Raw genomic sequence first — 11,783 nt, forward strand, 5'->3', positions numbered from 1 at the left:
CCGTTGACGGCACAATTATGGAATCTGACGTCATCATTGTAATACCAACAGCTCTGTATGCATATGAAGTCATCACCTATCACATCTTGACCTCTTTTCACAAGGATGTAATTACCTTTCCCAAACTTTGCTTGCTTCATCCAGAGACTGCTTAGTATGCCGTCATCATCCCCACCCACTCCCCCCTTTCCCCTTTTCCACCCTGACTCCATTCACAAACAAATATCACCCAACGCAAAGTGTGCACGGCCTGCCCTTAGTCTGATAAGCTAGGATATATTGATCTCGGACCCTCACTCCCATTACGCAGGGACCATCAGTAGTGGCCGCTAGCATGTTAAATGTTGTTAGTCGTTTGCAAATGTACTTTCCTAGCTCCTCTGTCTAATACGTTGATCCTCTATATTATTTCCAGAAATAGTTCAAATAGACATTTACATGTCTCCATAACGCAAAATGCCGGCTAAGAGGGTGACGATAAAATACTTGTAGAAATGTAAGCAGTGGTGACCATTCTTTGACTATCTAGCATATCTGGGGGAAATACTGATGGATCTTTAAACCAGTTTCTCAAACTGTTCATGGCTTAGTCAGTTCTGTTTTCTTCCAATCATTATAAAACAAAGAACTGTTAGCAAACTGCTTATCTACTAAAGAGCCTGTGTAAGAGAATGTTTAATTCCTTGTCATTCAGCCTCTGAAGAAGATCCTGCTAGGATCGAAACGTCAGGCCCACTTACTTTTACACATATTTCCAATCTTGTCAGAAAAGATGGTGTGAACAGGTGAGAAAGGGACAGTGGCAACTGAAGGGGCTATGGGAGGAGATAAGGGGGTTTAGGGAAAGGGACTAGGGGGTTTGGGGAGGTGACTAGGGGGGTGAGGGGAGTCAGATTTGGAAATAGAATGAGCATACTTCAATGGATGAGTCATGAATTCATGATGACCTCTACATATTTCCAAAAGGAGAAGGACATCACTGATTAAATACAAACCAATAAGAATAGACAACAAAGAGTTAAGATTTATTTTTTATTTTATTTTTTTTATTTTTTATTTTATATATATATATTTGAAAACTTGGGCTTGTTCAATAATTATTTATCATAAATATAATCTCTGCCGGTTAAAATAAACATGAAAAAAACAAACAAATACTCAGTCTGATTTTCTGTTCAAACAACAGTTCATGTGACATAAATGAGTGCGTCGATCAACGAATTCCAGATAAAATTGTATTCTGCTTCGTATGAATAGGTAGAGACATTAGACAAAACTCCCCTGTTTAGCACATTGTATGTATGTTAACCCTCCACCATCCTGCTCATCCCTACCAACCCCCCCCCCCCCCCAACCTCTCTTCCTCACGCTAATTACCCTTCCAGCAGAAGACTAGTAAAATCTTCAGGATTCAAACTTTAACTGCAATAGCACAATCACTGACATCACAATACAGAGAATGCAAATTTTCCATATATGGCTTTCGGCCTTTTGGTTTTTACTCATTGAAGTTGAGAATAAATGTCACTATTTCTGACCAAAATCACTTATTCTCCCTAATTTTGTTCACTGTCAACCACCCAGGTTTAACTTGCAAGTTGTCTGAAAATGGTGAACTGCAATACTTTTAATGGTAGTTGTGAAATACATGACATAACTGAAGCAGTACTTAGCACAATACAAGATTCCAGTTACAGAACTCCTTCCTGTTTACTATATGTTTCTGGTTTTATTTACCAAATTACTTTATTTCGCTGTAAAAAATCGAAAATAGTCCCATATCAAGTAGGGCATATTTAACGTCTGTGGAAGAGCAGAGGTTCTTCCTGCTAATCTTTGACCTCTGACCTCCAGGTTTACAACTGTGACTCTGGCAACAATCCTGATGTGGGTGCAGAATCTTTAATGAGTTTCTGGCATTCCTTGAAATTAGGATGTGCAAAGTCCCCGACCAGTTGTAGTATCATTGCCTCACTGGTCGTTATGAAGGCACCGCTCTGTTTCATTCGATCAAAGGCATACATTCTGTAGCAGAGAAAAGAGGGGAAAAAATGATCAAAATATCTGAATTAAGCCCCAATATACATCTTTGATCAGGAGCTGCAGAGCTGTGGAACGGGCAGTATGTGCCTACCACCCCCCCCCCCCCCTTCCCCACCCACCATCCCCAAGTGCCATTTTCAAATTTTTCCATTACTGACATTTATTAAGTCCCTTTCCATTGTAACAGTAAAAGAATTGTAATTAAACAAGTGCAGTGTTACTGTAGGGACAAACTATTAAACCCACAACCATAATTTTCTTGCTACTGTAGGTGGTCCTGGTATCTAATGCTACAGTAGTCTATTGAGGGTTGAGGGGAGGAGTAAGTGGAGGACTGGGGTGAGGGCTGGGGTGAGGACTGGAAGGAGGAAGGGGTGAGGTGAGACAGTGAAGTGATAGGGATAGGAGAATGGAGATAAGTCATATTTCAGAAGTGAAACCAAAATAATTTGGACAGTTTAAACCTCTCGAGAAAATGCTTGGAAAAGTTTCAGAATGTTTAAGTATCGGCTGAAGATTGGGCAAAATACTGCAAACTTTCAGCTGTACATGTTAAGAAGCATATTTTTTATTTGTGGTCCGCACTTTCTTCCAACCAACAGAGTATTACTGAAACAATCAGCTAGAGTTGTTTTCAGAAAGTGAAGGTAAATGAAAAACTAACCAATTTGACTATAGATCTCTCCAAACATTTCATCTCTTGAGCACTTTCGTTACCCTTTTATACATAATTAAAGCTTAATAAACTACATTGCTACATTAACTGTACATATCAACTTCCATGAAAAGTTTCTTTTAAATCGACTCAAACATGATTAAAGGCATTGAAGACTTCCCCCAAACCGCATGCCTCGCTCTGAAAAAGTTAACTTTCCGTTGCTTGCAAGTGAAGTTTTCTGCTTGTCGCTACAAAATGCAGACAGTAATGAAACGTGATACCTTGTTATCTTTAGCTGGACCTGAGATGTCCATCGCTGTATCGTTTATACACTGTGCTGTGGGTATTGATCGCAGCTGTATGTACTGACTGTCTGTATGTACTGACTGTCTTATTACCGAAGGTAGCAAGCTGTGTGTGTATTTTCTGGGATCGATGGTGGTTTCTAACACTTCTGTTACACCTCATTCGAAACAAGGTCAGATTACCGGCATTAGACGTTCCTTTTAGCGCGAGTCTTCACACCCTTTAACTGATTCTAAAAACTTCCCTCTCATTAAAAGCATATTCACTACATTATCTCACCTGTCCAACATACTTCTAGAGGAACACCCGTCCGCTATGACATGGACGTCAAGACCTCGTTCTAACAGGTCAAGGGTCGTATTCTGTATGCAAGCCTGCGTCTCGATGCCGCAGATGATCACCGATTTGAAACCGCCTTGGTCTAGCTTCTTCTCTACTTTTGGGACCAGCATGCTGAAACATGTCTTAGCATGGATTTCATCTTTCTCTCTATCAACACCCAACTCTGGCACTGTTAGACCGAGACCTAATTTAGAATGAGAAACAATTAATTGGGTCAAATGGAGAGTAGGAAGTGCAACAGTGATACATTATAGTAAAATAAATAGTTAATTATTACATTCAGTCTCTGAAGAAGATACTACTAGGATTGAAACGCCAGGCCCACTTACTTTTAGTTATAACTAATTAACTAAATTGCTTATATTTGGCAAAATCCATCTTGAACTATATGCTCAGCTAATACTCTCAGAAATTTCCAAAAATAAATTCAAAACCCAATGTTGCAAATTATTTATAGACATTAAGTCTCATTCAACGTTGAAGGTTTTCACGAACTTATTTGTGTTTCTAATTTTTTACTTGTTTAAGTTTTTCTTTCTCTTTCTTCTGGTTTGTTTCACTCTTTGTTTCATTTTTCTTGTTTTTTAGCATTTCATTTTTCAACATTTCCATCATAATGTACTTTTTTTTAATTAAAATTGTAAACCAGACAAAGGTTATGCATTGTCTTTTTGTTGTACATGTGAGAATACAATTTTGCATGGCATTGAAATTCATTATAGAAAGGTTTAATATTTATGCACATTTGGTATTACTTAACATTTCTTTTATAAACCAGATGACCTGAAGATTATCCTTAAACGATGGCTTGCTTTTCCCATGTATTTGTGGGGGAATTCCACGAGACTGAAGGTCCGCGAGACCGAATTTCTGCAAACCGATGGTCTATGCATGGTCCATCGATAGGCGTAACTAGACTTTTTCATTAGCGGGGCTTCAGAGCGGTTCAAAGAGATTGACAAGGGGGCAATATTGTTTAAAATACGGTATCACTATATCTAATTATTAAGTTTTGTATTCTAAAATTTCTTTTGGGGCAGCAGGGGGGGGCGAGACTTTTGAGAGCGGGGGCTTTCGCTCCTACAACCCCCTCTGGTTACGCCACTAGTGGAGCCCTAGTATCAATGCAAGCAGCCCAGCCCCCTTGCGAAAGTCACTGGTATCCACTATGAAAAGAAATGGCTGTAAATTCTTTTTAAATATGCACTTTATCAACATAATATTACCGGTAGTAATATTTGTCTTACCACTATTATAGGCCTAGTAATAGTTTCGGTCTCGCGGGGCCTAGTAATAGTTTCGGTCTACTGGACCTCGGTCTTGAAGACCTTTGGTGTCGGCGTGTCGCGGACCTTTTTTAATTTCGGTCTCGCGGACCTTTGGTCTCGTGGCCTGTAACCGTATTTGTTTTGCAATGCAGATCTGGAAGTTGTGATTGAGTGTGTTACTGATATTAATACCTTTAGGATACTGCTCCGTGGTGACAACAGGAATCTGTAAAATCCTAGCTGCTTTCAGCATTCGTGACGAGACTTCAATAATCTGTGGGTAGTGTTTGATCATAGGACGAAACTTCTCCTGCATGTCACACAGAAACAGGATGGAACTCTTTGTAAACACTTTACCGATGTTGCGAACGGCAGCCATCTTGGACACTTAGATACTATATGTAAGTTACACTTTAGGCTCTCACTGTAAGAGGAATATTAATAAAAAATATCAGTATAAGTGGTTATGAAGTCAAAGTTGATACGGGAGAAATTTTTGTTTTCAGCGAGCGTAGTGTCCGTTGCACATGGATACTGCTTATTTACAATGATTAAGACCAAAAGAAAAAACGTTTAGGCCATGTTTGTTATCGGCGCTTTCTCTTTACATAGATCATCAAGGGTGAACATTACTTATGTACGTATACCTAAACACTACAGCGAGTAAATAATATCGAACAGCTAGATCAGTTCTGTTTTCAGCTCATTTTGTAACTTATCTGTGTATAAAACAAATTACAGAGCAAACATTCAATGTTACACAATCATTAATGCACAAGACCAATAATATGTGTAAGAGGATAAAATGACTATAGGGTGATATCTTTCAAAGGGAAACTTTTAGGGTAAAAAATAGAAATATCTTTCTAATTTTGATCAGTTTCTTAATAATTTTGCTAAGCACACAATTGCTATATAAAGTTAAAGTTGAAGTTGAAGGTTTACAGTCTTGTATGAGGCTAATGCCTCCTCACACGACTTTACAACTTAACCCCTGGTCATTGGTAACTTGTCACACCCACACACCAAAGTGTGCACAATTCAATCAATCTCTCCTGGGGCACCACAGTGCACCACAACCACGTGTCCCCCGGGGGACTTCCCATAGGGTGCAGCCACAAACCGGCGCACGCAACTATATTTACAAGTTACCTCGCAGGTCCCCATTTATACACCTGGGTGAAGAGAGGCAATGGAGATAAAGCGCCTTGCCCAAGGACACAGCGCAATGATCTGGCCAGGGCTCGAACCTGTAATCCTTAGATCACAAGTCCACTGCCTTAAGGGGCCTTTTCAAAACTCGCCGTTGCGGTATGCCACGGAGAGCCGAATTTCCGCGGAGGCTATGAATATTCCGAATGACATCACTAGGCTTTGACCGAAAAGTCCCGAAGATTAATTAGCTAGTCAGCAGACAGAGCATTGTCCGCGGGCACAATGGACAGCCTGCATTGAATAGAACGGCTTATCGTGGAGTGAATGAGTAGGCCTAGCCAATGCCTATTGTGTTCAGCAGAGTGAAACCCGGTCCTGCAATGCAAGTTTATTTTGTTCGGAGAGAGAAATAAACACAACCTGGCTTACTTGTTTTTTGGCTTGCTTCTTTTTTACGTTATTTCACATGCCATTTGATATTTTATACCCTGAGAAACAAACCGAAATCCTTATTAAATCATTGAGTTGTTATGCAGGGAGTTGTTCCATAACAACTCCCTGATTAATTAATTGATTCGCCAATGAACAGAGTACAGTAGCTGAAGGAGTTTGACAACGTTGCCTACACCCATATATACCGTTAACACTCGTACCGCGCGTGTGTGGTGTTCACGACGAAACATCGAAGTTCGAGCTGTAACTTCTTCGTGTAATAATTAATGATTATTTAATCATATTTAGCAGGAGACCTAAGTACATGTGGCCCATAACACGTGAATAATAGTGGAAACGGTGTTTTTGACGAAAAGAAATTTGGCAAACTTTGGTGTTAGCTTTGATTGCTATATTAGGCTTCTTAGTAGCGATATCATGACAGGTGAATCGTTGATTATTGAAACCTATCTGCAAAGTAAATGTCTACGATACTGCGCACTCACTTTCTTCACAGTAAAATCTTTCAACTCGGGGGCCCCTCAACTGAATACCCTGTATATAGGCCCCATATTATAGCATGCTATAATTGCTAGAAGTTTTCAAAGGTATTTCCCTCAATGTCTTAACTCTATAAATTGTTCTCAGACATTCTAAATTCATGTTCCAAACGTTGACTAACTAACTGCTGTGACACGCAGGTATTCCAAATTGATGAAAATAAATATGCCACAGCATTTGTTAAGTCTTATTTTCCTATTTCTATTACCGGAAAATGATAGTTCCGTTCGTAAAATCATAAATGACTATTTAGATCGAAAATGGAAGTTACCCAAAGCCTAGCCTACACGCTTAACTTTGTCGTAGTTGACTAAACAATCTTCGGTAGGAGAACTAGGCCAACATTCAGCCAACTCCATAAAGTGAAAACAAATCTCAAGTTCACAGGTGCTTGACCTAGTTTCTCCTTGGCAGCTGGCCAAGAAATGTTTGACACCAACGTAAAGAACAATGGTATGTTCCAAAACAGTTTGGGCTTTCATATTCAACAAAACAATACGCACGCTGTTTCAAGCACAACCATTTGATTTGGGGGGTTACGGTATTTTACGTAAAGTTGTTATGAAAAGCTTCATCCAGAGTAGCTGCAACAACTTTGCGAACATCGTATAAGTATTATCTGAAGATTTTGTTGAATATGCCTACTTGGTTGCTGTCTTCTAGAAATATATGGTGCCTAATGGCGGGTATATTTCTGATAGATTCCCGCGCTTGATATCACCAAAGAGATATTTTGAGAAGTTGTTACTATTTTGAAAGTATGAATATCGATGTGATAAAAACAAAGGGGGGGGGGTGGGGAGGGGTCATTTGCACAAGAAATCCCGCCGTGACTTCGGGTCTCCCTGGCCTGTGCATAAAACCACTCTCTTCTTTATAGCAATTCGACATACCGACAATCAACGACAGAACGACGAAGACTTGCTCTTTTGTAGTTTATTGACCAAAACATGTTGTGTTCTAAGGCAATAATTTCTTTATAATTTTCTTGCTGTTTTGTCTTAAGAAATGTTTTGTAATAAAGATTGTGTTCAATATATTAACGATGGGTGTCAGTTGGTCTGTTTTTTGCGAAGCCCTTATAGTCTGGTCGATAAAGGTGAAAAATAGTAAAGTTGTGTTGAATTTATGATGGTATCAAACGTAACAGAATGTTGTTTTAAAGGATACATAAAAAAAAAATCTCTTGCGAAAAGTTTTATGTGCTAGTCAATTAGGACGCTATAAATGGCTTTCTAAAAGTTAATGATATTAAAACACCTAGACAAAATTTATGCTGATGATGGGAAGCACGCGTACAGTATTTCAGGTTCAATCTGCTTGCCCTCTGTTTGATAAAATTACGTTCAGTGCACACATACTAAGCAGCAAGTGCAGTACATAAATAGCGGCTAAATAAAATTAAGGCCGAAGCCACGGACTCCTTTCTTGTCGGAAACTAGCGCTAGGCGGCGAGAGATCGTCTGGAATCACTTCCATATTCGAACGCGCTGCACATAACGCTATTTCACACATGCTAGGCTCGGCTTTTAATGTAACTGATTGACTTCGCCGTCACTCAGTGCTCGATACGGGCGAATAAACAGAATGTAGAAACAGAAACATTTTTTACCAAGAGGTTGCATTTAAGACCTTGTTTTATATACCATAAACTTAAAAAATAATTAACATCGCATTTTGTTAGGAAGTGACAACTTCAAGAGAAAGTCAAAGTTTTTCTTTCTTGAACGTTTATTGTGGGCCGTTGTTGTGCGATGAAGGTCTAGGATAGGCTCATGGCCTACCAATTTCACAAGGTGTAGTGGTGCTTGTATTACGACAGTTGTAGTTACGATGTTGTAAACAACAATAGGTGGGGAAACACTTTCTTGACGAAACAGTAGGTCGAACTCGGTAAATCACTACAGTATAATAACTTCCTGGACTGAGAGTATCGATCGTTCTGCTCCAAGCAGCATAGCTTTCTTTGTAACTCTAATCGGATTAAGTGCATGCTAGCTCTGTGGTGGAATATTTCGGTAAAGCTCGGGAGTGATCACTTGAGCTTGCTGCAATAATGAGACACACCTGAGTGCACACGAGCTGTGCTCTTCCGCGGCATACCGCAACGGCGAGTTTGGAAAAGGCCCCTAACCACTTGACCACAACGCCCTCCTAACGCTATATGGTTCTACAGTTCCAACACAATGATAATATTTTGTTTAAATTAAGTGTCAGTATATAGTTTTACATATATTCAGATCTTACTTCTTAGTGTACAAAGTAAGGGTAAGCAACTATATATATGTATGGAGTTTGTTACTCCATTCTCCACAATGCTACATCACACCTGACCAGAATTAGGGCAACAGACTTTATGCAGGGAGGCACATGTATGCATACATGTGTGAAAGGCTCTGAAGGAACAATACAGTAAATAACACAGAGTGAACATAATAACAACAGATTCAAACAATTATTAGACTAACTGTACCACAAGTCATAATCATACAACAAGTTGGTGCATTTAATAACAGATGTACAAAATTTTAAAATATTTGAAGTTTTACATCCCAACATATACTGTAGGTTGTAAAAATATCTGAGGGCCACATGAATTTGAATGTTGAACAAATCACCTAAATACATTCCATGCTATTTTATGTTGGCTAGAAAGTCGCTGTCAGCAATTTTGCTAATGTGATAGATGTTTAATCCAGATGCACATCGGTTAGCCCAGCAATATGCTAAAACCTATAGGCCCTTGATGGGGACTTGAGTGTCCCTCCTGATCCTTTTTTTTCTACTAAACTAAACTAACGAAAAAGCCTAGTACTGTATAACAGTTGAAACAGCATAACCACTGATTTACGTTTTCTTCTTTCTTTTCGAAATTATAGTACAATACATGCTAGGCAGACAAGACTAGACTGTGGGTTTACCATTTAGAGACCTACTGTAGGCTAATATAAATAACTTACTCTTGGCCTTAGGCCTAGACTATGCCTAGATGGAGTATAGGCCTAACATTACACTTAGTTACATTGTCAGTTAGGCATGACGTTTAACGAAACATGTCATTTTACACCCGGGCTGATTCTCTATCGTAAAATAAAACGTTATTGTTATATTAGGTCTTATCAAACTCAATTCATCATACCTGTTCGACCAACGCTTGCTTATATGCTATGACAGGGAACATGCGGCTCCACAGATAATCATGACCTCCCCAGGGTTACCTATTGATGATCTGTAGTGTATGCACTAATACTACAGATACTGAATACAGAACTTCAATGTTGATAATGATCTACGAATACCTTGTTTACATTGGTGAGTCGCACGCATTAGACAAATATGAAATAGGGCTTAGCACATCTTAAACAAATCAGTTTGCTTGTGTACAAGGTACTGTTTTAAGATTTTGTTTCTGTTTCGAAAACCAAGTAATACTGTTGAACTAAAGTTTCAGTGGCTTAAGTTCAGTGGTACGGATATGAAGCACATGCACCTTATGTGATTACGTAATTGTTGCACTAATTCGCCTGGGCCTAACCAATTTCCCAGGGTATCACGACTGTGAGAAAACAACCAAGCTGGAGTGTTTGGAAATAAACCCAAATCGAGGCCTAGGTTGTTAAGATTTCAGGTGGGCAAAGATCTAAAGATCCTAAGCAATGTCGTGATTGTAAACGGAAAAACCTAACATCAAATAAGAGTTTGACTACTGTTGCACGTGACGAGTTTCTTTGCAGTTCGTGAGTCGTAAAAAATCTTAGTCCTTACTTTGTCAAGGTGCCGCCAGTGTACAGTATCATCCCGAACTCGATATGCTAGCCTATAGGCTACAATAACGTTACGTCTATACAAATTGCAAGTTGATTGCCTATCCGAGGCCGTTTAAGTTACACAGCCTGACACAGGACTAATACTAAGTTAAAGAGTAAGACATACGCTTATAATATATGTTACATAGTAGATGGGCAAGTGAACGTTGTGAGGAAACAAAATTGCCAGAACTCGATGTCAAAGGAAATATTTGTGTGCTTTGTAAAACTCATCAAGGAAATTTAGATGGCTTCAGAGAACATATGCAGTGCTACTTTCTGGAGTAAGCAAGGGTTTAGCCCATGAACATAGTTCACATCTCTTGTTATGGCATATTGAGATGCTCGGGTTTGCAACTGATAATGTGGAATATTTTCTCTTTAAGATATAATTGTGGAGTTGTCTACTATGGCCTAGGAATACCCTTTATTCTATAGCGAGCAATGACAAATCCATACTTCATATCACAGGACAGAGTAGAATGTACTAAGAATGAATACAATGTTTAAATTTTTATAATATTTGGTCTGCAAACTTTCATGCTTGTAACATGCATCTAGCAAAAAATCCTCTTGTTCAAACCTTCTTATGAGTTCAATCTCCTAAGTTTAAACAATGCCTATTTATAATATTTTGTAGTTAATAATCAAAGGAATGAAAAATTCAGAAAATTACATTGCCAATTTGCCTCAATTAGTAATTTATTAGAGAGTGGTGGCCAATTGGCTAAGGCAGTGTACTCGTGATCCAAGAATTGCTGGTTAGACTCCTAGCTGCCTAGTTCATTACGTTGTGTCTTTGGGCAAGTTGCTTTATCTCACTTGCCTCTCTCCACCCAGGGGTTAAATGGGTACCTGTGACGTAACTTGTCGATGGGCACAGCATATAACTGTAGCAGCCTGGAGTGATTGTCTTTGGGACAGGTTATCATTGACCAGGGGTAACATTGTCTGTAAAGCGCTTTGAGACCTATTGCTGGTATAAAGCGCTATATCAAAGTGGAATATTATGATTATTATTATTATTAATTGTATATCTAAAACATTACTTGGATGCATGATTAGGCTGGTGTATTGACCTTATACCCATTGTAACTGTACAGTTGTATGCTTGACTACTGTAGATAATGTTTGACAGTTGACACAATCACTACTCTATGCCTAGCACTATTATACCGATGGCATTACCATGTTTCCCTTTTCTTTGTCCAT

The 11,783-nt window shown here is 39.0% G+C and overlaps 1 protein-coding gene across 1 annotated transcript; it reads right to left on the minus strand.

The window, feature by feature from the left end:
• Positions 1 to 1,333: 1,333 nt before the first annotated feature.
• Positions 1,334 to 10,046, minus strand: LOC139982432 (isochorismatase domain-containing protein 2-like). The gene is made up of 4 exons (XM_071995286.1): positions 9,905 to 10,046; positions 4,810 to 5,041; positions 3,287 to 3,533; positions 1,334 to 2,025 (listed from the first exon to the last, which is right to left on the minus strand). Exons 2-4 carry the CDS (start codon positions 4,994 to 4,996, stop codon positions 1,857 to 1,859), a joined length of 603 nt encoding a protein of 200 aa, XP_071851387.1. The 5' UTR covers positions 4,997 to 5,041; positions 9,905 to 10,046; the 3' UTR covers positions 1,334 to 1,856.
• Between the last annotated feature and the right edge of the window lie 1,737 nt (positions 10,047 to 11,783).

This window comes from Apostichopus japonicus, chromosome 16 (genome assembly GCF_037975245.1).
Source record: "Apostichopus japonicus isolate 1M-3 chromosome 16, ASM3797524v1, whole genome shotgun sequence".
Classification (NCBI taxonomy): Eukaryota; Metazoa; Echinodermata; class Holothuroidea; order Aspidochirotida; family Stichopodidae; genus Apostichopus; species Apostichopus japonicus.

Excerpts from the sequence above, each read along its gene's own strand:
- LOC139982432 (XM_071995286.1), bottom strand. The coding sequence starts at position 4,996 with ATGGCTGCCGTTCGCAACATCGGTAAAGTGTTTACAAAGAGTTCCATC. Across the intron at positions 3,534-4,809 it reads CACGGAGCAGTATCCTAAAG|GTCTCGGTCTAACAGTGCCA; the intron begins GTATTAATATCA and ends ATTCTAAATTAG. Across the intron at positions 2,026-3,286 it reads TCTAGAAGTATGTTGGACAG|AATGTATGCCTTTGATCGAA; the intron begins GTGAGATAATGT and ends TCTCTGCTACAG.